Raw genomic sequence first — 25,940 nt, 5'->3', positions numbered from 1 at the left:
AGGACCAGCAGTCAGTCTTCATGGGTAGAGACCAAGAAGCAGAAAGCCTGTTTTGTGTGTGTGAGCATACAGCCTGAAACTGAACCCTAACATTTTGACTAATCAAGAACATTTGCAGCAGAGAAAATATTTTCTCCCAATCTCATATATATTCATTTTCTTGTTGAACAATTTCAAAATAAGGAACTTCCATAGCTGGTAATAATATCAATACAACAAGAAAAATAGGTTATCTTAACTGGATATTCTTTTTACTTTTTATATGGCATACTAGTAAAATGTAAACTATGTTAGAAGAGTGTATCTTAAACCCATTTTTTTTTGTTTTTATCTGCTGATTTTCATGCATAAATTTATCTAGTAGCAACCATAGATTTTTTTCCCACCTACCTTCCCCACCCCATGGTAATGTAAAATCGTCCTTACTTCCTGCAATACTCCTCATAATAATGTCCTGCCCTACTGGACTCTGAACTGATCTCTGTAATTTTTTTTTTATAAGTGCTGAGCTTTAACTAGAAGGCTCAGGATAAAAGGCAAGACAGTGCCACAAAAACAGCCAACCTAACAGGGTTTCTCCTCGAACCAGGCGGTGACCATGACCTGCTGCGAAGGATGGACAGCCTGTAATGGATTCAGCCTGCTGGTTCTACTTCTGTTGGGAGTAACTCTCAATGCAATACCTCTAATTGTCAACTTAGTGGAGGAAGACCAAATTTTTAAAAACCCCATCTCTTGCTTTGAATGGTTCTTCCCTGGGATTATTGGAGCAGGTCTGATGGTGAGTGAAATTTATTTGACTTGATTTGGAGCTATTTTACTGAAGATGGTCTAAAGACCATCTTGCACCCTTGCAGTGAGCTATGTCTTGGCTTAGGATATAGTGAGGATCAGTGGGTATGGTATTAATTTATATTGGCATCAGTGAAGAACAACAATTTAAATGAACTGTGGTACAGGCTAGGGAGCTTGGGCAAAAAATAATAAGATATTGATAAAAGTTGGTTGGGTAATTACGTATCATACTTCTTCGCATATAAGGCTGCTCTTCCAAGCTTCATAGTTAGTGTTCGGGACTTTTTGAATTTATTCCCTCAGCTTTCCTTTGCCAAAACCAGTCTCTAAGTATTCACAGGGAATACAGCAAAAGCGGGAAGTGCTCAAGAGGAAGGGGAAGAAACATTCCATGCACGATGAGTCTCCTGGATGATAATTGTGAGGCATGAATATGGCATTGCCTGCACCGAGGGGAGTTGGCCCAAGAGGTTTGGGACTTGAAACCCTGGCTTTCTGACCTCAGGGACATTTTGACTCAGATCTTACTTACAACCCATACATCATGGTGCTTGTTTAATGTTTGATAATTATTAATAGGTCCATCTTTGTTGAAATCTGCAGCAGAGCAGTGTAAGATAGAACTCCCCAATGTACCTGATCATAGGTCACCCAAGGCACTTGTAATACATGTAGATTTACAGACCTTCTCCTGGGAATTCTGATGCAGTAGGCCTGGGTGGTACCCATTGTGTAGAGCAATAAATCCTGTTTTCAGACATGACAGAATATTGAGATATTCTGGTTGTGTCTCCAATATATTACTGTTAGCAAATCATTTATCCTGTGATTTTGTTTCCATATCAGTAAAATGGGGATGTAATTGAAGTTTGAAAATTCAGCATTCAAGAGCCTTGTTTTTGTTATACCACTTGGGTACTATAGCACCCACTTGCGGTCTCGTTAATGCCAGAGAAATGCACCTTTGTTTGGATGTGTGTGTGTGTGTGTGTGTGTGTGTGTGTGTGTGTGTTACAATGATGATCAGTTATTGCTTCTAGTCTTATCTCCAGACTTAACATGAAAACACTCGTGGGTCATTATATATGAAACAGAGAGACCACTGCTAAGTGCTAACCACTGGGATCATACATTACACTATCTTATTTAAATGCTATAATAATCTGGCTGAGTAGTTATTAACATTTGTATTTTAACAGACCAGCAAACAGAAGGTTAAGAATGTTAACAAGGTCACATAGTAGGTGTGAAACCCAATTCCAGATTTATCTGACTCCAAAGCTCTGTTTTCCACCAGTATTAGCACCATAATCCTCATCACCTGTCTCAGGCTGACAAAGGGGAAAGACAAGATCTATAATCTAACCCATAAACTTAAGTGACCAGGAAACTGAAGCATAGAAAAATTATATAAATATGAAATCGTTTCAGAGAATCTGGACTTTCTTGTTCCAGAATTAAGTTTGCTTTATCACCTCAATAAATATTAACAATGTACTGGTATCACGCCAGGCTCTGACTATTACTCGGTATTGTGGAATATCTTCAAAGTATCAAACAACTCTTTGAAAAGTTCAATAGACATTTTATAGATAGAGCCTCAAACTCTAGACTAGGCTCACAAGCAAACAGGTGGGTGATAGAAAGGTTATTTTCTTGATCCTTGGCTATATATAGAATGTGGAAGAATATCTTTTTTCAAAGGGAATTGTGTCCTTTACATCTATCAAAATACTGACTTAGCTCAAAACACTGAACTCTCAATATACTTGTAAATACACAGAAAAGTTAATGAAGAAGAAATCACTGTCGTGATAAGCACTTTTGTCATAGTTCTTGAAATCTTTCTAATCTGTAGAATTTTAAATTAGTATTGTTTCAAAAACAGGGAATTTTGCAGGAAGTAGTTAATAATAAAAACTATGGAATTCATTACTGATTACTTCATAAAATAGTCATTTTATGGTTTTATGATTTACCCAAAACAGAGGTGAACCTTTTCATCTTTGAAACCATGACTAAGAGTAAAAATGTTACGTAATTACCTTCACCTATTATCTGCTAAATGGAAAAATCAATACACATTCTTCTTCCAAAAGTCCTGAAAAAACGACTTGAAACGTTTCCTTGAACTGTTTCCTCTAAAAAATAAAGGCCATTTTATTTTATAGATTAATTGTAAGCCTAATCTTAATCATGCTTATTTACTGAGTTCACTTATTGTGTAATAATTCACCAATTATTAAAATCTTAACAGAGAAGAAATTGAACGTTACATTAGAAAATATTATGTCTAACAAAAAATTTCAAAATACAGATTTTATATAATGAGCCATTGTTTTGTTTGTTACTTTCATGTTCAAGTACTTAGAGGAATCCTAAAAGTTTGAATTCTATCAGAGCTGTAATGGGCTAAAGCTCTTCTGTACTTCACTTCCGAAATCATATGCCTTATTTCTAAAACTGGATGAAAATATGGGTTTCTGTAAGGAAAAATAAACAATGTTACTTCTTTTCTTTATAAAAACAAACGACTATCAAGAAAAAGTTTCACAAAAACTCTTATGCATTCAAATGTGCTTAGGAATTGAAGAGAAAGATTATTCTCAAGATTACTTATTTGTGCAGGAGATTATCTGGAAGACTTATAATTCAGTCACATACACACACACACACTTTCACGTTTTAATGTTCATCCTATAAAGAGCCCCTCTAATTTCCAAAGCTCTGAATGGGCAAAATGGTTGAAATACAGAGTTATCAAGTTACCCATAATGACGTAACAAAGATGTGTCAACATGCCATGAAGTCAACCAGGTGAGGATTCATACATGATAAGCTATTATTACTTTATAAAATCCCTTTGCAAGAGAAGGGAGCTATGAAAGTACCTCTTTCAGCATCTCTGAAATAAATTAATCTTCAAGAAAGTTAGCAGAGTTTAATTTACATCAATAAGGAAAATGGAATGATTTATCCATTTTAATTATAATTTAATGTTGCTCTAACTTTCTTTTAACAGATTAATTTTCTAAATCAGGGGTTAACACGTTTTTTCTGCGAAAAGCCAGGTAGTGAATATTTTAGGCTCTGCGAGCCAGTCTCTCTCACAATAATTCAACTCTACTGCTGATGCACCAAAGCAGCATGGATAATAAGTAAGCAAATGGGCATGTCTGTTTTCATAAAAGTTTATAAAAAAGAGGCGGTGGGCCAGTTTGCCAGTTCCTGTTCTAAATGATTTGTTCCTTAAGCTCAGAAGGCAGTATCACTTATAAGTACAACAAAAGAAATTTAGCCCACGAACACTGACACCTATTTGGGTACATAAATTTCTTTTCCCTTTTCTTCTGGGCTCTCAGCCATGCCTTGAATGGCTAGGCTGCCATACATACACATGCCCTTTCAATTATAAGAGTGTTGGTGTTCCAGGCAGTATGTAAGCAAAGTTTGATAACAATACCAAGTGTCTTCCATACGTGACACGGAGTCAGCACATGGTCAGAGTGGGGTGAAGTTTGCCAGGAAAGCTGCCTTGTAAGGCTGTTCAATCCGAGACCCGCTCTGAAAGGACAAAGGTGGACATGGTCTTGGAAAAATGGATTGGGGGAGGAGCAATTAGGAGGAGGACAATGAGATGAGTGAGGGGGGTGATGGTGGTGGGGAGGATGAGAATGAGTAAGCTCTATGAAGGAACACAGAATTGCTAGAATTGGCCAGTGTGGTTGGAATAGTGGTTGAGTCTGGGCTCTGGAACCCTAATGCCCAACTTTGACTCCCAACTCTTCCACTTTCTTAGGCAAGTTACTCAAGCTTTCTGTGCCTCAGTTTTCCGACCCAGTAAAATGGGGATAATTGGCACCTACCTCATAGGATTTTTATGAGGCTGTGAATGCACTAAAACACATACAGTGCCTATAACAGTGCCTGGTATGTTGTTAGAACTCAGTAAAATGTTAGAAAACAAGAGTGGGAGGAGAGAGAGAGAACTACTCAAGGGCAGCTGTGCTGAGATGGCAAAAAACTTATGGCTAAAATATCTTAAGTGTAAGGAAGTAATTGACATTCAACTCTTCAATGATACGAAACTTCTTTCATGAAGAATTTCTAGTTATAGCTGCTGACTAGTTATTAGTAGAAATTTTAACCTAAGTCCTGAGAACATGGCATCATTTCTTACAGCTTTCCTCAGCAATATGTGTTCCCTTGACACAGAATGTAATACAAGATTTCTAAACATCAATGTGAAGTGAGATCATTCCATACCATGGATACAGGAGTAGAAAGGAGAATGTAGAACTAAGAGTAATTCTCCAATCATAAGTTTGGGGAACTACTGAGCCGGTGGTGACCCTGGGAGTGAGAGGAAAGTAAGGGAAGTGGGAGAAGGGTGGTGATAGAGTTCTTAGTTCCCAACTGCCAGGCAGACAAAACCATCAATTTCCTTTCTGAATGCTTGCCAGATTAATTCACACTATTTCGGGGAAATTGGGTAAGTGGTTGCAGATTATAGTAAAAAAAAAAAAAAAAAAGTGAATTTTGGATGATGCAACCATTCCTTCAGAAACATTCCTTCCAAAATAATGAATAAATAACTTATTCTATTTAAAATCCAAGTCTCTCTAATGATGACTCAAAGTAAAAATGTAGACGGAAGAGTCTGAAATTGCTATACTGAAATCCCCCATCCTTTCCCCCTTTTTAATCTTTATGGTCCAAATGGGGATCATAAGGGTCACAAGATCAAGGACATTGCCACATTTCCTTTTTATTCTCTTAAGCCTCTTGGCTTCCCACAACTGCTGGCAAGTAGAAAGTGAAGATTATTGCTTTATCATCTGATGAGAAGTAATAATATTCTTTGCTCCTGTTGATGTCATTTCCAGGTCATTCCAGCAACAACAATGTCCTTAGCAGCGAGGAAAAGAGCATGCTGCAATAACAAAACCGGGGTGAGCACAGCACAGCTGGTCTGGTGCATAAGCAGTTACCGGCATCTCAGCAAAGCCGCCGAGGCGTCAGCATCTCCTGAATCACCGTGTGGCTCCAGTGGCAGGGCTGGTCCTAGAAACATGTTATTTAGAATAATTTATACGATAATGCTGAAAGCGTGAAGTTTGTCTTTTTGTTTTCCCATAAAAATTTAGTTTTGGAGCGAGCTTTCAGACCTCTCCTCAATCTTCGGTTTCAGTCTAAAGGTTTTCAAAGAAAGGAGATTTATAAGTCTGCACTCAGGGCTGTAATCAATTTCATAATACTCAAATACTTGTTACTTGTGTGGTGTGTATGAAATACTTAGGGAAAAAGTATCCTCAGTTCTCTTATGCATGTGAAAGACTGGTTTACTAGGACCAGAATGTTAACTGTCCTTGTCTAGTTAAGTTAAAGGAGACAACACTTATTTTTTCAAACATTTGGTATGTATAAAATTGTAACTATGTTAAAAGGAAATTAACATTTATTAACCTTCTCTCACTATACTCAGAACATTTTCAAATACGCTATCTTATTTTTCTGAAAACCCATACATTTTATGATCTCTGTTTTATTGACTGAGAAATTGATCCTCAGAGAAAGCATATAACCTGCCAGTGTAGCACAGTTACTAGGTAGGTTTGTATCCAAATCCGTCAGACTCCAAAATTCCCAGTCTTCACACTGTTTATGCCATGAACATTGTTACGAAGTAACACTGAGGTCTCTCATAATTCTTTAAGGAAGCAGGTAGATCAATAAATAAGAAATCACAGTAAATATTCCTGACTGAGCTTGAGGTTTTAAAGCAATGGTTCTCAGCCTGATGGGAACATTAGAATCACCTGGGGAAAATCTTAAAAATACCAGTGCCTGGTGGCCCCCCTGAGATTCTGCATTAGTATCTTTCAAACGCACCTTAAGTGATTCTCATGTGCTCCCAGGGGTGAGAGCCACTGTTTAAAAGGGTACAAATTTATAGCCATGAGTTCGATTTATTATTTTTTTTAAATTACCTTTTCCTGACATTTGGTATTTATCTAGGATTATAGTTACTTTGCTAGTTATTTACAGTCTATCTTTGCTCCTGACACACTGTAGTGGTCCATTGAAATGGACAAGGTTCATGTAGAGATAAGAGTTCAGGTTTTTCAGAAACAGTGGCAAGACCAATGATCTTTTAGCAAGTCTAATGAAATGGCAGGGACTTTGCCCTCTGCCTCCTTGTGTAAGTCGCACCCAATCAAACTGTGATCTTAAGATCTAGGACTGTAAGGTGTCAGGAGAATGGCAGCAGTTGATGATAAAGACTGCTTATGCTGCTGAAACTTGAAACAGAGCGGGAACATGTAACAACATGTGCAAACATGCCTACTTTATTTTTCAGCTGTTTCTTTCATCACTTCTGAATGTGATCACCGTCATTGGAGCTGCATACTGCCTGATGGTGTCCATCCAGGCTCTCGCGGAGGGCCCTCTCATTTGTAACTCTCAAGGCAACAGCACTTCCAGTTGCGAATTTTCATTTAAAAACTTAACGTGAGTAACCTTTTGCTGTCTTACACAGCTGCAGCTAGTTAGGTTAGAATAGTGTGGTGTTGACCCAGTGCCATGTTATCTCGCATGCGACAGATTCTTAGGGATTTAGCACATTAATCCCAATTGGCCCAATCGCAGAGAAATGGAGGAATCACTGCATTCAGAATGCTTTGGGTATGGTCTTGTCTAAAAGGAGTAGTTGACTTAGATGGATTACCCTTGTCTTTTAAAAATCTACGGCTGCATACGTGCATGTATATAAAAAATTTCTGGAAATATACACCAAAAACTTAACTTTCATCTTTGGAGAATGGTAATGGAGGATGCCCCGGGGGAGGGAAGGGAGCACTGACTTTCTCCACTTCTGATCTAATTTAATTTGTAAACCCTGGGACTTCCCTGGTGGTCCAGTGGGTAAGACTCTGCGCTCCCAAGGCTGGGGGCCCGGGTTTGATCCCTGGTCGGGCAACTACATCCCTCATGCATGTCCCAACTAAGAAGTCTGCATGCCGCAACTCAAGATCCCACGTGCCACAACAAAGATCCTGTGCACCGCAACTAAGACCTGGCGCAGCCAAAATAAACAAATAAATATTAAAAAAAAATTGTAAGCCCTAAGCATATATTACCTTTATAATTTGATAAATTGAATAAAAACACAATAAGTAAATAAAATCTAGAGGCTTACCTATAAGCCCTAAGAAACAAAGCAGCAGCCAATGGAATCATGCAAACATAATAGAAACACACTGTCAGCATGACAATGAATCAAAAGTTTGACTCACAGAGTAACAAATAATGCTGAAGAGTTACATGGAAATGGTTCATTTCAGTCTTGTAAGATGGTTCTGTGCCTGAATCTAGGCACAATTTGTAAAACTGGAAGAAAAGAACAACCTAATTCATTCGTTAACTATATATTGTTCAGTATGGAAAATAACTAGAATTCACTTTTGTAGTTACATGAAAAAAATTTTTTCCCTTTTTCCTTATCTCGCTGCATTAAAAAAGAAAAATCTCTCAAAATTTGCATACCACAGTTGTTGTGGATCAAAATCCAAAGAAACTCCCTTTACTAGCAGAGCTGGAGTAGAAAATTAGAGATTTCAACCACACATGCTATACACATTCAGTCCCTCAGCACATGGCTACTCACCATGTACCAGGCGCCAGGCCAAGCTGGAGGTCACAGCATCAAGGTATTCCCACTCTAGTTGGGGAGACAGACAGTTACGGAGAGCAAACAATTACAGAAGAGTGACCCTACGCTTGCTGCAAACTGCAAAAAGCATACTCATATTCCGCATGCTGACATATTGTTGTTTTTCCCAGGCTGCACATCAGTTGCTGGTATCCAGAAATGCAAACTCTCTAAGAACACTTAGTCCTACTGTAGAAAACCAAAGATAAATCATGTCAGAGCGCATGTGTTAGGGCTAAAAGTTTCTCATTCTCCATACCTTGTTACAACAAGGTTTTAACCAGACATATCTGAAATGTCTTTTGTGAGCAAAAATTGTACATCTGGTTTAAGAACAGACGCAACACAGCAGTTTTGCACTAACAACTGAGCTCCTTGAACGGGGGAGCTCATTTATTTTAGTTTCTTTAGCCAGTAGAAGAGCGCCTGCATGAATAGGTGCGACCACAGGAAACTGTTAATATTCAACCCTTTCTGACATAGAAAATTTCATACAGTTCAACCTAAGAGTAGATCCTCTGTAGATGCTTGTTGAATGATGGGATATATGATGTCAACGTTTTACAACTGTTAAGAGTACAACGGCACTTGCTCAGAAACCCTCATCTTAGCTATAGTTTCTGGGCACGGTGTTTCAAAAGCACTTTCTGTTTTACTATACATGTCTTTTTCTAGGCACAATGCTGCATTATTTAGATGGTCAGTGGTATTCCTGAATATCTTATTTTTATCATTTCTTTCATTTTGTGCAGTGCCACTCATCCAGAATCCTTCGATCTGCAGTGGTTCTTCAACGACTCTTGTGTTTCTCCTACGGATTTCAATAATCCCTCCATCAACAACACAACAGCCAGTAACTGGAGAGCATACAGCTTACATTTTAATTCTATAGAAAACAAACATAGGATTATCCATTTCTCAGTATTTTTAGGTCTACTGCTCGTGGGCATTCTTGAGACCCTGTTTGGGCTCAGTCAGATAGTCATCGGCTTCCTTGGCTGTCTGTGTGGAGGAGTCTCTAAGCGAAGAAGCCGAATTGTGTAGTTTAATAATAATAATAATGGAAATACCAGTTTGAACCATTTGAGAATGACATTTAAAAGACATGTTTTTAGAAATTCAATAATGGAACATTATCTAGAAAGCTGTGGATGAGTCAGCTTTATCCAAAGGTTGTTTTTAAAGTCACCTTTGATGTACTTAAAAAACAAATCAAGCTTTCACACTTAAGCATGCTGGTAAATGCACATTTTCAGACGGAAAGAAAAATATCATCAGTGGTTGACTTTGGGGAAAAGCGAAGAGAAGCTTTCAATTTGTTTTGTGTCTTTCTGTACTTCTGTACTATTCGGATTTTCTAACTATGTTCTCATATGTGGAGAAAGGAAGGGAGGGAGGAGGGTAAGCAGGAACAGAAGTTATACTGGAAGCCAAAGTATGGGACCTTTTTATTGCATTTCTTTATACTTAAAAAAGGTTAAATATATAGTTGACCCTTGAACAACACGGCTTTGAACTGTGCAGGTCCACTTATAATGCAGATTTTTTCCAATAGTAAATACTAGAGTACTACACCATCTGCAGTTGGTTGAATCTGTGGGTACAGAGTCCTGGATACAGAGAAACCAAGGATATGGAGGGCCAACCAAAAGTTACATGTGGATTTCTGACTGCGTGGAAAGTTGGCGCCCCCTAACCCCTGAGTTATTCAAGTGTGAACAGTAATCTAAATACAATCAAGTTTTTAGACCTAATTCAGCTTACAGAAAATCCAGGGAAAGAGGACATTATTCAGACAAATTCAAAAGGTGGGACAGTAAACAGACAATAGTCCCCTGTTTTCAACAAGAAAATGTAGTATAAGAAAAATAAAAGGTTGGATGGGTGGAGGGAACTATTCTAGATTAAGAGAGCAAAGAGACAGACATGATTCAACCAAATGGATTACGTGAACCTCATTGGGGGACCTGTACAAGGACTGGTTTAGGTAATATTAAGGGCTTACTGTTAGTTTTTTTATGCCTGATGATGGTTTTATGGTTATGTAGGAAAATGTCCTTATTTTTCAGAAATGCATATATATGTGTTTGGGGGAAAATGTCATGTTTTTAAGACATTTCAGCTAAAAAATGGAGCAACTGAAAAATGTTGTTACATTTAGGTGATAGGCATATGGTAATTCATTACACTCTTCAATTTTCCTATGTTCGCATTTTTCACAATAATTAAAAAACAATAAATACCTAGGGAAAAAAAATCAGTCTTTCGAAATCTGGCTTATATAGATGCCAAACTTTAAGACAGGATAACGAAACAGTGTATTTACCATATTAAAATGTTATAAAATAGACAAAACTCAAAATTTACAATTTTCTGAATTTGATCATTCCTGCTTTTTATTTCAATTATTTATATTCACTGGGCTTAAGATTTTAGAAATAATTTACAATACATATATTATAGCTGTCCCCCTCCCCCCAATCAGTAACATCAAGAACTTATAGGCATTTTTTTCTGAACCCATTTACTGTATAAAGACCTTCTTCCTATGCTCCTATAAATACCTATTTATCCTTAAGGTCTAGCTTAAAAATCTACTACTTGAGAAAGCCTTCCCAGAGTGCATGATTTCAACAAACTAAGTTAGCACTTACCCAAACCACGATTATCATACCTGTCACAATGTAACATAAATATTTTTGTTTATAAATCCATCACTTTAAGACAATTTAAGGGAACAGGGACCATGTCCTTCTCATCCATTTATTCATTAGCTCTTTCCTTCTTCAGGTCCTCAGCAAGGCCTCTTCTCTGCCCAGCTCCCACCTCCCACTCCCACCTGTCTGATCTCCGGCTAAATCCTCTTCATCTTTCAGACTTCAGCACAAGTATCACTTTTTCTGAGAGGCTTTCCCTAACAGCCTAATGGAAGGCAGGCTTCCCTTTACTCTCTCCTTTAGCGTTCTTTCATTTACAGCAGGGGTCCCCAACCCCCGGGCTGTGGACCGGTAGCGGTCCACGGCCTGTTAGGACGTGGGCCGCACAGAAGGAGGTGAGCGGCGGGCGAGCGAGCAGAGCTTCAGAACCTGCCGCCCCCCTCGCTCTCATTACCGCCTGAACCATCCCCCACTACCCCGTGGAAAAAACGTCTTCCACGAACCCGGTCCCTGGTGACAAAAAGGTTGGGGACTGCTGATTTACAGTACTTATCACAATGGCAATAGCATTTTAATGTGTACTTGTTTCTTAAATTTCACTCTCCCCCATAAGACCATAAGCTGCATGGGTACAGGGATATGTTTCTTTTATTCACTCCCAGTATAGTCAGTACCAAGTACCGTGCCTGATACAAAGTAGGGCCACTATGAATATTTTGTTGAATGAATTAATCCTATCTTTAGTACTCAGCTTTTAGCCAAGACTCAACGCTTATTAAATGAATGTCAAACTGCCAAGAGTCACACGATTAAAATACAAGTAAAATGAACATGACAGCTCACTGTATTTGACTGAATAAGTCAATGACAGTGCATATAATCTTCATTAGCCTGGAAATGGGTGACAGATGACCCCAGTTTTCTACAGGGTCATGAACAGAGACGTGAGCCTCTCATTTCAAAGGGCAAAAGAAAGGATGGCTGGCAATAGCACAATCAGCTGAAATAGCTGGTAAGTTAGTTCTTTGCAATTTTGGTCTTGTGGAAACTGCAGCCTTGGATTAAATGCCTAAAGCCTATGGGCCACTTGTGGTGAGGTGGCTTCTGGGGACATGCCATCTCTACCCCGGTACCTAAACTTACAAATGCATGTCTATACACCCCCCCCGCCCCCACACATACAACATGCACCTAGTCATTTACAAAGCTCATTGTTTTTTCTCACTTCCATTCCCATGTTCAATCTCACTTTGGAATCCTTATACTTTTTTTTTTACTGCATCCACCATCTGAAACACTCTCTCCCTGTTCTTGGGCACATATCTCGAATTCCTTCTCCTTCATAAAATTATTTTTATAATCCTCTAATTCTTTAATAAGCCTTATTTCCCTCCTCCTCCATTAATCTGTCAATTCCTTAAGAGCAGGGCTTGTGGTGCATCTGCTATAACCACTTACTACTGAGGTCAGTGCTGTGCACACACGAGTCTCTACTTACTGACATGATAATACATTGTAAGTAAAAAAACAAGTTATGGTAGTTACATTTTTCCAAACTTGAGGCCAGAAAAAGTTCAATTTCAGTGTCAAATATGATCAAGAAGCTGGATAACAGACATTCATGCAGGAAAAGAAGGAAAGCTCTCTTGCAAATATATTTTCATAAAATTATCCCTCAAAGTGTCAATAACCAGCAAATGCCTCAACAAGTATTCCTAGAAGTGAAAAACACCCAACCTTTAAATAGTGTTCCGAAAGCAGTGGCACAATGTACTTGCTACACTTGTACCTGCTACTTAGTCGTATGGCACTAGTGAGTATGGTAGGTTGATTACTCTGTTACTGGCCCTGACTGTATCCTTTTCTTCCACTGTTCCCTGCATCTGGAATCTTTTCTTCATTCTCTGCTTGTTGAAATCATATATTTATTTATTTCAAGGTTCAGCTCAAATATCTAAGAAGTATTTCCTGACCATCCTGACCAGGAGTGAATCTGTTCCTCTCAACTCCCAAACCACTTTCTTACAATGATACAAAATGACTTCTAGGGGAGGGAGGCTGGCATAGCTGGGCTTGGTTTTGGAGTTAGAGAGACTCAAGCTCTTTTGTTTTTAGATCTGTGACAAGGTGAAGACATGTTTCTTTGTTGTCCCCTTTTGGATGGTAAGTTGATTTCTCATTTACCCTTTCACTGAGGGTGTAGTTTTTTGGGGTTCGAGCTTCATGCAGGAGTCTCCTGTTACAGCTAGTGCCTGCCTAAGGAGACATGGAATTATATCTCCTACCCCCGTACAGCCATTAAGAGAGAAAGTTCTAGGTCTCCAGTGTTTGGTAAAAGTCAATAGGGAGAAAAATAGCTTTTGTGCTTATCTCCTGGAATTCCTGCTCATGTTCATTTTTGACTTTTATGGAATCAATCCTTTTCATGCCTGCCCAACAAAAGAGGTGTTAACTTTATCCACTGTTGTTTTTTTTTTTAATTTAATTTATTTATTTTTGGCTGCACTGGGTCTTTGTTGCTGCACGCGGACTTTCTTCTAGTTGCGGCGAGCGGGGGCTTCTCCTCGTTGCAGTACGCATGCTTCTCATTGAGGTGTCTTCTCTTGTTGCAGAGCACGGGCTCTAGGCAGGCGGGTTTCAGTAGCTGTGGCTTGTGGGCTCAGTAGTTGTGGCTCATGGGCTCTAGAGAGCAGGCTCAGTAGTTGTGGCGCACGGGCTTAGTTGCTCCGTGGCACGTGGGATCTTCCCGGACCAGGGCTTGTACCCGTGTCCCCTGCATTGGCAGGCAGATTCTCAACCACTGCACCACCAGGGAAGCCCTTATCCATTGTTTTTTAAATCATTTTTGTAGTTTCAATTATTCACAGAAATTACCTTGAGATATACATATAAAGATAGAATTAATATAATTAATGACATCATTAGGATATTATAAAAGTCAGAAGACTTTCATGGGCAAAAAAAATTGTCACCAAACTCATGATAAACCCTAGGAATTAAAGAAAAGAATCCTTCCTCCAAGTATTTTTTTTTTTTTGGAAGGACAGGAGAGAAGCAAGAATAGGACAGTTCAATATACCTACATCTAAGGAATTTCCCCTCATTGCCTTTCTCAAAACTCACTGCCTTGGTAGAAAGATATTGAAGATGTATGGAGAATACTGCACCTCAGTAAAATTCTATCCACTTCTGAAACAAAAAAAGGAAAAAAAAATTTGGGAACTAAAGGCTCCCAGCACTTGGTTTCATTGATGCATTTAATCTCATCAGATTTAGTATATCAGCTAAATACAATGGAAAAAGCAACACAACTGAAGGTATTTTTATCTGAACCACTTTATAGACACTACAAATTAGAAAAACAGCTGCAACAAAACCAGTGCCTACCACTACCAGGACGAAGATCTGAAAGGAAGCAAATGGGTTCTTGCTACCTGCCAAGTCATTAATTGCTTTACTTGCTCCAGACCCGGGAAAACTTAGGTGCATATAAAGAAACATGATATGGAATATAGCTCACAGCACAATATAATGAAATAAAATCTTTTGATACACAAATATAGCTTTGGTTGACAGTTTATTAAATACACTACATTTGTACCTTATTCTGTAGTTTTTTAAATCATTCACACATGAACTTAGTAAAAATGTACTTTATAGAAAACCATCTGCAAAACTAAAATAAAAATAAAAATGCACATTTGCCCACATCTTAAACTGCTGAAAATGTTAGGAATTATTTTATTGAAGGTGATCCTGAAAAACGAGGTGACTTGAGTTTATTAAATCTGACACCAGACCATGACTTCAGTAGTGTTAATGTTGAAATGTGGATGCAAAAATGTCTATTAACTAAACTGTTTAACCTAACAGTGTTTGAGAAACAGGACAATATAAAGTATTATTTTTCCTTTACAGACACTTCTCTAATCCATTTTCTGTACACTTTTTTCTCTCCCATTCATAGAATTAGCTGTGCAGATTGATGAGGCAAAAACAAAACAAAACAAAACAACAAACAAATTAGATCCTATTTACAAAACATGCAAAGGGAGAATTTTAAGTAGGTGTTATGGCAGAACTGGTTAAAACTAAATACAGTCGAGTGACAGGATATACCTTTACTTCTGCAAATATGTCTTTCCCCCATCCTTTCTGGGAGAAATACACTTTCAGGGTGGGGACTGTAAAACGGCATACAATGCAAAGACAGAAATAAAGAAGTTTGCAAATTCTTTATATTTCCAGCTGTTGAGACAATATTTTTGAGAGTTGAGGTTACCTCTAGCGGCGAAACCAGAGCCAGCTATTAAGCAGCCAGAAGGCTACAGTAATTGAATACATGACCATTTCTCTTTTAGCACGTTCTTTGTTCTCCTCTTCCAGAAGCTGTAGACGTCTATTTAGTTTGATTATCTAAGTAAAAAACAACATCAAAAAATGAATAGAAGCTTTAATGCATGATGCAATCAGATTCTTATAAAGTAGTTTAATTTGTAAAAAGAATTATTACAAACATGAAGAGTTTCATTTGGAGCAAAATAAAGAACGCTATATGTAGAAAAAATGTTACCCACGACAGCTTAAATTCACTTAAATTCTCTTCTCTTATGAGCTTCTGTCAGTCAGCTTCAGTTTTTCATCTTTAACCTGCTTTACGTGTTTTATGCCTTCTCTGAGTTATTAAAAGGATCCCAATAATTAACCTACTGTAGTGGGCCCTGTGACCTGCCACCCATGCCCTTCAGGACTAAAAGGCTAATTCTCTACCTGTTTGTAGGAGTGTCACTGGTTGACGGCACTGTCCTCGGCTGTTGGTCCTTACTGTGAATAGCCCTGGGCTGAACAACTGCCTTGCCCAAGTTCATGCTCCCTTATGAAGGCAGCATGCATCCACCGACTGGTCTGTGATGGGGTTAAAGGCCCAGGCCCCTTGTTCCAACTGTGAAGGGTCATCTCAGCTTCAGAGCAATTTATGGATGCACTGGTTTGCTTAAAATGTTAGGATTCTTTGTTATTGGCTAGAATTACATCAATCCATTTTGGTAATACTGCTTTATTCTGATCAAAACATGTAAATAGTGGTTTAATATGTCTTTAATCAAAATGGGAAAGTCAATTATGGTTTAATAAATAGTTTGATAGATAAAATATTTTAATCCATGGGTTCCACTGGACAGAAAATGATAAAATGTTAGGAACTACCACTTTAAATATTATATGAATATAATTTAGGATTATATGATATTTGGTACATTAAATACCTGTCGTCTTAATGAAGCTGCATCTACAACAGTCATGTCATCTGAGGTTCCTTCAATCGTTGTATCTATATTTGAAATGCCATACCTAGCAGATAAGAAATAAAAATATGATTTAATATTAGAATAGAACTAAAAGTACCTGGCAAGTCAAATCATGTAATGTATTGTGTAATGCTCAGAGAACTGTTGAAAAGACTGGTATTTAACAGTACAAATTACTAAAATATTTACCAATCTGAACGGGTACTAATAAAGGAAAGGAAAGAGCTTAGGGTAACAACTACCTACAATACTAGGAAAGTGTCCTGAAAGTTTGAGAAAGAGAAGAAACCCTGACTAAAGATATAAATAAGGAGACACTTTTCAACTCAGAGGGACTGGCAGTGTTAAAAAGGACAGCTGGCTGAAAAGATCTGAGAGCTGCTATGCGAGCATATAACGAAACACAAGTCTCCCACCATCTGATGTCTATATGTGGTTCCTCAGAAGTCCCTGCTGAGACTCATGGCAGGGAACACAAAGTAAACAAACTCCAGCTAAAAAAGGAAGACTGATCATTTTTTATTTCTCCTCCTCTTCTCAGTGCCTCTTCTCTTGCCATTTCTACTCTTCACTTCTTATTTCCAATTACTTATTCTCTACTGTGTCTCCATAGAAGCAATTATAAAATCACCTGAATACATCTTGTCACTACATTCAGATCCAGAATTTAAATACTATAATTAAGAAGCGGTGTATAAAATAATACTGGAAAGCCACTAAGACAAACCCTAGAGAAACATTAAAAAGTACTTCTTGTTCAAATGCAGTTACTTCTAAAGGCGCACTGATTTTTAAATGAATGACAATAAACTTGAGATACAAATGCACACAAATGCTATTATTCCTCTTTGCCCAGATTTCCACTTTTAAAATATATTTCAATTAAGATACAATTTACATACCATATAATTCACCTCGTATATTTATATCCTTACTATTTTAATCCTGTATGGTTATTTCAGTAAAATGGCACATTAACTTTTCCAAATGAGTGGATTATAAATAAACTGAATTTAAAAGTTACTCCTATGTAATCTAGAGTTGACACATAGAGCGTAATATTGATATTTTTAATATTTCAAGCAAGTCCCTATTACAAAAAACATATTACCACACAAAGGTGTATGAAGAGAATTATATTTTTCATCCGGACACGTTAAAGACAAGTCTATTCAGAAAATCCTTTTGTTACAAAGGCCATTGAAAATAATTCAAAAATACTTTAATAAATAATGTAAAACAATTTTTAATTGTATAATCCTGCAGTGTCATCATTCTGAACGCTGATTTTAATTACATAGGTTGCAGTTTCAATGATAGATGGTGCGTACTGACTTTAGATAATCTAGAACAATCTCTAAATGTTCTTTTTATGGCTAAATTAACTTGCTTTCTCCTAATCTGCCCCTTCCTTCATGGGAACAGAGCAAATATACTGGAATACTGAGAGTAACGGCATCAGATAGAGAAGTTAGATACTAAGTTAGCAGGTGCTAAGAACTATGGCTTTACAAACATCTGAGTTAATTGTTCCTTTGAACATTAAGCAGAATTCTTAAACAATTAGTGGAAAAAATAAAGGTTGAGGATTCCTCTTCTCTACACTTTATCCTCAAAATAAAACTTTTCTATTTCTGTGAGGTCATACATGAGATAAACAATTGGGGGAAAAAAAATCAAACAGTAGAAGCAATTGCTTCAAAGGTAAAGGGACCCAGACTGAAGAGAGAGAATGAAGTATAACTGAAAGGGACCCCCCCACAATTTAGATCCTGAACTAACTAAGGTTTTAAATATCTGTAAAGGAAATCTTCATTTGCTAAGAAATCTAAGGATATGACAAAAGACTTTACCTGTGTAATTCGACTTAAAACTAAAACCTGTATTGATCAGAGCTAAAAACTCTGTAAGAAATTTAAGTCAGATCACTGCCTGAAAATACTTTCACAGAAAAATGAAAGGATCACAAACTTACGAGAAATACACAAGGAAAAACTTAAAACGGACTGAGTTAATATTGTTAGAAGAAACAAGTCAGCAGAGTGGAAAGGGACCCCTAAGGACACACTTTTCAATTTTCTAACCTGAATTCAGTATTAATGAGAAACCAATATTTCCCTCTTTTCTTGCCTAAAAATGAAGGTGCCAGCTTGCTTCCTCTCATCATAGAAATAATGCTGCCAGTTTTAAATCTACTGCTACAGATAATCCATTTCTGCTTAAAACAAATAAAATTGGCTCTGAAAAAATTACAGAAATTTATCTGTAAATACCAACCAATTTTTTTTTTTTTACCCTAGAAGTTGGGAAATGAGATTTTGGCACCTGAGAACCTTAAAGTATTCGTATGTGCCATTCTACCTGTCCTTGCGCATGACAGGAAGAAATAACTACTCAGGCTAAGCATATCTGAAAGTGTGAAAGGGACAAAAATAAGAGACAAAAGCTTAATCAATGGATGACAAAAATTCTTGAAACTAAATTCTCTTTCTAAACATTTAACTTCTCAGGTTACCAATGCTGATTTCCCCCAATTTAAGATGATGCTTTACAGACACATTTATCTACACACTGAAAGTGACATTACAGACAATTAACAACTAAAAAGGAAATACTGGACAGAACCTCAGGCAACAATTAAAATGATGCACATAAAACAAGGTTTAAGATTACTTTTTTCTGTGTTTTAGCATGATCGCCTATAAGCTATTAAAACCATGTTTAAATACCCTGTCTCTGATGTTCCCATGATAATGTATCGTAACTATTTTTCTTTATACTCTTTTGGCCAAATGTCATGAATGATTAGATTCACTGTTCTCAGAGAAAAACAGGATGTACTCATAGAGAAAAGCTGTAGAGATTCAAGCTATAATATAAAGGCGTGGCTACTACATGCATTACATCCTGCAAACTACACGTTCAGTCAACTCTTTACCCTGGTAATTACAAAGTCTCAAAGTTTACCTGGCGTTGTCATGATGAGGGTTAGAGGTGGCGGCAGCAGACCCACCACGCAATACAGGTCTAAGGCAGGTTTTTGCGGGAGAAGGCACGAGACAGAATCAGGAACCAGAGAGTAACAAGATAAAAGCAAAAATAAGACAAAAATAAGACAAATAAATGTCAAATATGTTTGTATGTTTCAATACAATATATTTCAAACACTTCAAATATCTTTGTCTCACTGTCCTCCATTTTATGATTTTCATAAGTTTAATATTTCACAATGTGGTAAAAAACAAAGGGAACCTACGTTTTCATAACCAAATAGCACCAGCATATAATTTTTTTGGTGCTTATATTTTGATTTGTGAAATTCAAGACAGAGGAAAACTCTGTTCAAAATGTACAATTTCTCTCTTCTAGTTGGAAAAAAAATCACCAGCAACTTTAGAAGCATGTCAAGAACTGGTTAGTAGCACCTGCATCATCATGGTTGCTCATCTGATATCAAAGCTCTATCTCAAAAACGAAAAATTTCAAGAAACTCCCATTTCTCACAATTCCTTGCCTCCCACCTCATTAATTTTGCTTAGTGCCTGATACCTTAATATAGCTGTGTCTCATTCAAACCCTCAGCTCTCAAGAGCAAGACTGCAAGCCTCAGTTCTGGAGCTAAGGAGATCAGGGACATGCTTTGAGGGGCATACTGCAGTACATTGCAGGAAGTGCAATCAAATGTGTGAGTCTGACCTTGAGAGACAACCAGGAGCGACATACAGGACTGCTGGAAATGAAGACTAAGGTGCACTGGATTTTCACCGAGTACATACTTTGATTCTAGAGGACAATTAGTTCTCTACCTAGGTAAGCAGTAACCTTTCCAATAAATTTTATTTTTTAAATCAGAAAACAAAAGCTCATTGTGGTCACTGGTCAATTCCCCAAAAAGTAATCAGCAATATTTATAACCAGAGAAAGGAGACTGGGGTATAGAACCCATATAAGGATTTGAAGAATTATTACATTCTATTTTGAATGTCTCCTTCTCTACAGACTGATCAGGTTTTGCCTGAATTTAAGTATCAAGACAATTCTTACAGTAAACATTTAGGACCAAACGCACTATTTTTTTTCTGTAAGTTGGCACAGCTGTAGAATTTTGGTTACAATACAAATCACTATTTTATGTCAGGTCAATTTATACAAGAAAATTTAAATGTTTAGCTTGTATGTTTCCTAAAGGCACTACTGGTGCTTAAAGAAATTTTCCAGAGCCTACAGGATAAGAGACTTTTGGGTCAGATGTTAGACTTCTATTTTGTTGGCTAAAGAACAGTGAAAAATTACATATGCTTGAGACAGGTTTTTAACTCAACCCATCCTACTAATTAATTTATTCTGTGACATTAGGAAAACTTACTTAACTACAATCCTACATTACATTAACATAAGAAGGGTTAAAAATGAAGCCACCGCTTTGTGTTACCTAAAGCTTTTTTAAAAAAAATCATACATTGCTCAAAAGGATCTGCCATATTCAACATATTCCACCACAGAGACTTCCCTTTTATAATGCAGAGCCAGAAAATAATACAGTTACCTTTCACAACGTATTTCATTTTGTCTTCTCACACTGGCAATTGACCATATAATATAAAAGTAAATTAGAGAGGTATCTGGCAAAGTTAGAAACTTCAAGTACCACTTTCTACTGTAAATATGACTTAAGACATTAAAAAATCTTTTTAAGTTTGAAAATATGTTTTGTAATTAAAGTGGCAAAAGGGAATGAGATTCAAGGCTCTACAAGTTCCCACATTAACTTGTATACTGACATTTTTGAGTAAATAAATGGTCTGACTTAGTAGAATATGTTTCTTTGCTAAAAAAAAAATGGAAACTTCTACAGTAAGTAAACAGTTTGGATGTATCAGGAATTATATGAATATTTTAAAAACTAAAAATTTAAATTTAAAAATTATAAATAACAAACACTGTTTCAACTGCAACTTTGCATTTCTAGGTCTTCCAAGTAATATATTTATACGGATACTTGCAAAAAATATAAATTATTTACATACTGGTTTCTTATTCTTTTCATTCAAAGCTAGTATAATCTGTTAAAGAAATAATCAACCCCCCGCCCCTTTTTTTGGGTCATGCCACGCAGCATGCGGGATCTTAGTTCCCTGACCAGGGATCGAACCCTCGCCCCCTGCAGTGGAAGCGTGGAGTCTTAACCACTGGACTGCCAGGGAAGTCCCTCAAGATCCTTCTAAAAGTAAAACTTAAGCATGCTGAACATGACTAATCTGTCAATACTTAAATAATGTTCTTTCATAGGGACTAAGTTTCTTTTTAAAAACGTTAATATTTTGCATTGGCGAGTGAGATACGGAGCTCTAGCAGGTGTCAGAAGACATGAGCATTTCATAACTAGCAAGGACTAAACAGCATTTTAAATCCAAAGAACACACCTGGTGCTTGTCCCAGGTGTTTTGGTAAATTTCTGACACCTCAGTTTTCCAAATGCACAGCACTGACCTATGTAAATAAACTTTTCTAATGTATACCTAGGATTTAACTTTGTTTTCAGATGAACTTGGTTTTAGATCATGTAAGTTCTCAAGATGAGAAAACAAAAATACATAAACCTTTCAACAGTGTCCCTCAAAGTATAAACTAAAAATAGTTCTTATGCCAAACAACTGTGAAAATGCATTATTTTATGATAATAAAACAGGCAGACAGGTTTTTTCTTTCTTTCTGCCAAATAGTTCTAACTTAATTTAACTATACCTAATGTGATGGCTTAAGACCAAAGATAAGATATTGCATTAGCATAACAGCCAGGAATAAAAAGCAGAAAGGGAAAAAAATGATGTACAGAGCAAGGAACATAAAAGCACTTAAAACTTTATAAGCAGTATTATTTTATTGTCATGCAAATAGAACATTATCCAAATTTCACATTCCTATTTCTTGTATCTGGTAAGTCATGCTAGACAGTTCTCGTAGTAGAAATAAAAATTGATTTGGCACTTACAACTCTGATTAAATCTTGCTGAACATTTGATCATAAGAGATTTCAATGCAATGGGGAAAAAAAAAAACCTTTCAAAATTGAAAGCATCCAATAACACTAATGAGAATCTAATCCTCCAGGCTCCAAGGTGTGTATCCAGGAGCAAAGAATTATTAATACAACTACTTTATGAATTTTAAAAATCTCATTTAAGTGAATAAGAAAAGATACTTCCTTCCCAGAAAAGGGAATTTTATTATCAATTTATTACAATTTAAAAAAATCACTTAAAGCTCAAAATAGTTTTTTATAAATAAAAGAATACAAAGTAAATTTTATAATTAGTAAGATTTCTGATTTTGTACTTGTGAGCTTGAGGCAAAATTTTTCCATTAAGGAGTAAAAAAATCCAACTATTTTTCCATATACTGCATTGAACTGTGTATAGGTAGGGGGATGGGACAAATAATGTTAACATACTGGGGCTTTGTCATCTAGCAATTATTTAATCTATATAGGATTTATAAACACCTTTCTCATTCAGATAGTTTCACTATAATAGCATTTGATATGATATAATTTGACCTAATAATCCAGTCTCTTCTAAGGACCTATAATAATTAAAAAGTTAAAGAGGATATCTGGTGAAGAATAAATCTATGTTAAGGAGGGAGGAGAAAACAGGGCTTTGGAAATATTAGTCAGGTGCCAGGTACTTTATATTCAATATCTTTTTAAGGATCTCCCATGACACTAAATAAAGAATTTGAGTCCATTAACCCTATATCTTAAATAAAGGCAGGGGAAGGGGGAAGATTCCTCATAAGAATCCAGAAAACTAGGTTAATATTAGTATTACCCTTCTTTTTTTAAAATAGATGAAGAAAATGAGGCCCAGAGAAGCTAAGCAATTTGCCCAAGGCCATCATGTAGCTAGCTGTTCAGTGGGGTGGATCAAGATTAAATCTGACCCCCTCCCTCGATCCATGTTTTTTCTTCTCAACCATGATGCTTCTTACAGGCTCCAAATATTCTAAGATAGTCCTTGAAGCTTCAAAGAGATAAGAGGGACTCTAAACCTTTGGGGAGGGATATATATACACACACACCCACACATGCATACACACCTATACATGAATACATATATACATAGATGTATATATAATTTTCCCCCTGCCATGAGTTTTCTCTCCTATGCTCTTTCTGGCGCAGCTTTAAGTCCTTGGGCCCACACGTACGGGAGCCCTGGGAAGGGCCAGAAACACCAGTCGAGCAGCAGGCGGTGAAACACCTGGGGCTTATGTGAGGATCAAAAGCACTTAATAAGAAAAAGTTTGTTCAGAGCAAGTCATAAGACACATCAGTTCCAAAAGTAAGAAAAAAGGTTTACTGGAAGGGCCAGCTAAATTTATTGGGAATTCTTCAAAATGCAAAATTAACAGTCTAAAAAAATGATCATGAAAATTCAAACACTGACTCACAGAGTTACTACATAAAATGTTTAGAGTTGAAGTGAAACTGACTGTACCTTCCTCATACTATGCCAAAAAAGCTCCCAAATTCCATCTTTTTAAAACACCATCTAGTAATGAAGCAAGGAGAAAAAAGTATTTGAAATAATGGCAAAAAATTTATTTGAATGAACAAGTCTAAGTATACTACTACTGATTTTACTTGAAGATGTTCAAAAGTTAGATACACTATCCATACTGAAAAAAATTAGCATTAAAAAGACAACAACACCTGGGATTTTCAGTACAGGCCTGGAAATCCCTAGTTAAGAGGAAAGAAAAAAAATGTCCTGGCAGCTACACTGATATCATCTTCTCAGATTTGCTTCCTAATCCAACCACATTAGTAACATAAATGATTAAATCAAAAGACTTACTGAAGAAAATGAGTACAGTTCAGTCCAACATCCCACACTCAATCCAAAAGTATCCCTCAGCATATCCCAAAATGGAATCAGGTACTTAAAACAGGTCAACAAAGTCTTGGGGAAAAAAAATCATTATACTTCCCGTGTATAATTAGTTTTTTTTTTTCAATTTATTTATTTATTTATTTATTTTTGGCTGTGTTGGGTCTTCGTTTCTGTGCGAGGGCTTTCTCTAGTTGCGGCAAGCGGGGGCCACTCTTCATCGCGGTGCGCAGGCCTCTCACTATCGCGGCCTCTCTTGTTGCGGAGCATAGGCTCCAGACGCGCAGGCTCAGTAGTTGTGGCTCACGGGCCCAGTTGCTCCGCGGCATGTGGGATCTTCCCAGACCAGGGCTCGAACCCGTGTCCCCTGCATTGGCAGGCGGATTCTCAACCACTGCACCACCAGGGAAGCCCTATAATTAGTTATTAACTGAATTCCCTCCCTGACTGAAGAGAAGCTAACAGAATCTTGTGAAATGTGAATTTTGGACAATAATTTCAAATTAAAAGAAAGCAAAGCAAGCTGTTTTAAACCACCGCATCTGAGAAAGAGACGAAGGTGCAAACATAAAAGGAAGACACCACAGTCCACTAAGGAGGAGCCAAAAAATATGCAGTAAAGTTGGCAAGAGTCACTGATGGCCAATCACCTGCGATTTTCATCCAGCACATCCAAGATCTGCTGGTAAGCCCTACGAGTGGAAGACTGGATAAGCGACAAAATGCCACGAGCAGAGGAAAGATTAGCTCCATCTTCAGGTAACATACGGGGAGGACAAACCCGAACCTGTTGTGGCGATGGTGTCACACTGTTTACACAAGCACAGCAAATGAAGAGAAAAACACTCAAGTCAGATTTTTATAAAACTTCAGCTCAGCAGTTTCCCCAAAAACTCATATTTTAAGAATTACCGTTTTCTTGCCCATTTTTCCCACCCTTCATTTTCTCCCAAAAGAGTCAAGCCAAAGAAGTTAATAAACATATTAAATTGTTTTAAAAAACCAGCTACCATGCAGCATCTGTAACTGTAGCTTTAAACATCAAATTAAACAAACCGAATATGAAAGAACAACTTGAAGAGGGAAGAGAACTACGGCAAGGAGTATATTCAACCCCCAGCTTCGGAGAAGCGGCATTCTTTGCTTTGTGTGTATATTCCAATTCAGTAAAGCAAGCCTCTAACAAACAACACTGCACCGCAACTTATGGATGGGCAGAACAGTAAGATAGAGAACTCTGGTATATAGGCGTCAAGGTTTACACACATGAATCCAAAGTGATTCCATGAAAATGCCATTTCAAATACTTCACAAAGACAATGAAGCAATCTGAGTTTATGACGAGTAAATTTAAAGATGAATTAAAGTTTCAGAAAGCTAACAAAAGCATTTTGATTACTTAATTACATTAAAGCATACGTTCCCTAGCTAAATGACTAAAACATAAAACTACTCCCAATTCTGTGAATACAATGAAAAGGTAAGGATGGATGTCAAACAACTATTTCTGGGTTGCTCAGTGACAATAATCTTAATCATTCTTTCACATGTGAGTTGCGATTCACAATTTCTCTGG

General features: G+C 37.1%; 2 protein-coding genes across 8 annotated transcripts in view; one reads left to right on the top strand and one right to left on the bottom strand.

The window, feature by feature from the left end:
• Nucleotides 1-598: 598 nt before the first annotated feature.
• On the top strand, nt 599-9,553 carry TM4SF20 (transmembrane 4 L six family member 20). The gene is made up of 4 exons (XM_061188042.1): nt 599-781; nt 5,682-5,747; nt 7,157-7,308; nt 9,262-9,553. The coding sequence occupies exons 1-4, from the start codon at nt 599-601 to the stop codon at nt 9,551-9,553; spliced, it is 693 nt and encodes a 230-aa protein (XP_061044025.1).
• Nucleotides 5,481-25,940, bottom strand: part of MFF (mitochondrial fission factor) — a 43,696-nt gene continuing 23,236 nt past the window's right edge. For 3 of the 7 annotated variants that reach the window (XM_061187996.1, XM_061188012.1, XM_061188017.1), the window contains 4 exons: nt 25,015-25,173; nt 19,440-19,499; nt 16,431-16,515; nt 15,383-15,582 (listed from right to left, as the gene is read on the bottom strand). In XM_061187996.1, the coding sequence (XP_061043979.1) occupies nt 15,451-15,582; nt 16,431-16,515; nt 19,440-19,499; nt 25,015-25,173 (436 nt within the window). In that variant the 3' untranslated portion in view covers nt 15,383-15,450. Of the gene's footprint in view, nt 5,860-8,464; nt 8,519-15,382; nt 15,583-16,430; nt 16,516-19,439; nt 19,500-25,014; nt 25,174-25,940 lie in introns of those variants that run through there. The other 4 variants (XR_009700748.1, XM_061187999.1, XM_061188022.1 and 1 more) reach the window with 4 other exon arrangements.

Source organism: Eubalaena glacialis, chromosome 1 (assembly GCF_028564815.1).
Source record: "Eubalaena glacialis isolate mEubGla1 chromosome 1, mEubGla1.1.hap2.+ XY, whole genome shotgun sequence".
In the NCBI taxonomy this organism is placed as follows: domain Eukaryota; kingdom Metazoa; phylum Chordata; class Mammalia; order Artiodactyla; family Balaenidae; genus Eubalaena; species Eubalaena glacialis.
This window is presented reverse-complemented; position numbering and strand designations above follow the sequence as displayed.

What these genes read in the sequence shown, in the direction of transcription:
- TM4SF20 (XM_061188042.1), top strand. Translation starts at nt 599, where the DNA reads ATGACCTGCTGCGAAGGATGGACAGCCTGTAATGGATTCAGCCTGCTG. An exon ending in TTATTGGAGCAGGTCTGATG is followed by an intron (nt 782 to 5,681) that starts GTGAGTGAAATT and finishes TGTCATTTCCAG; the next exon opens with GTCATTCCAGCAACAACAAT. An exon ending in GCTGCAATAACAAAACCGGG is followed by an intron (nt 5,748 to 7,156) that starts GTGAGCACAGCA and finishes TTTATTTTTCAG; the next exon opens with CTGTTTCTTTCATCACTTCT.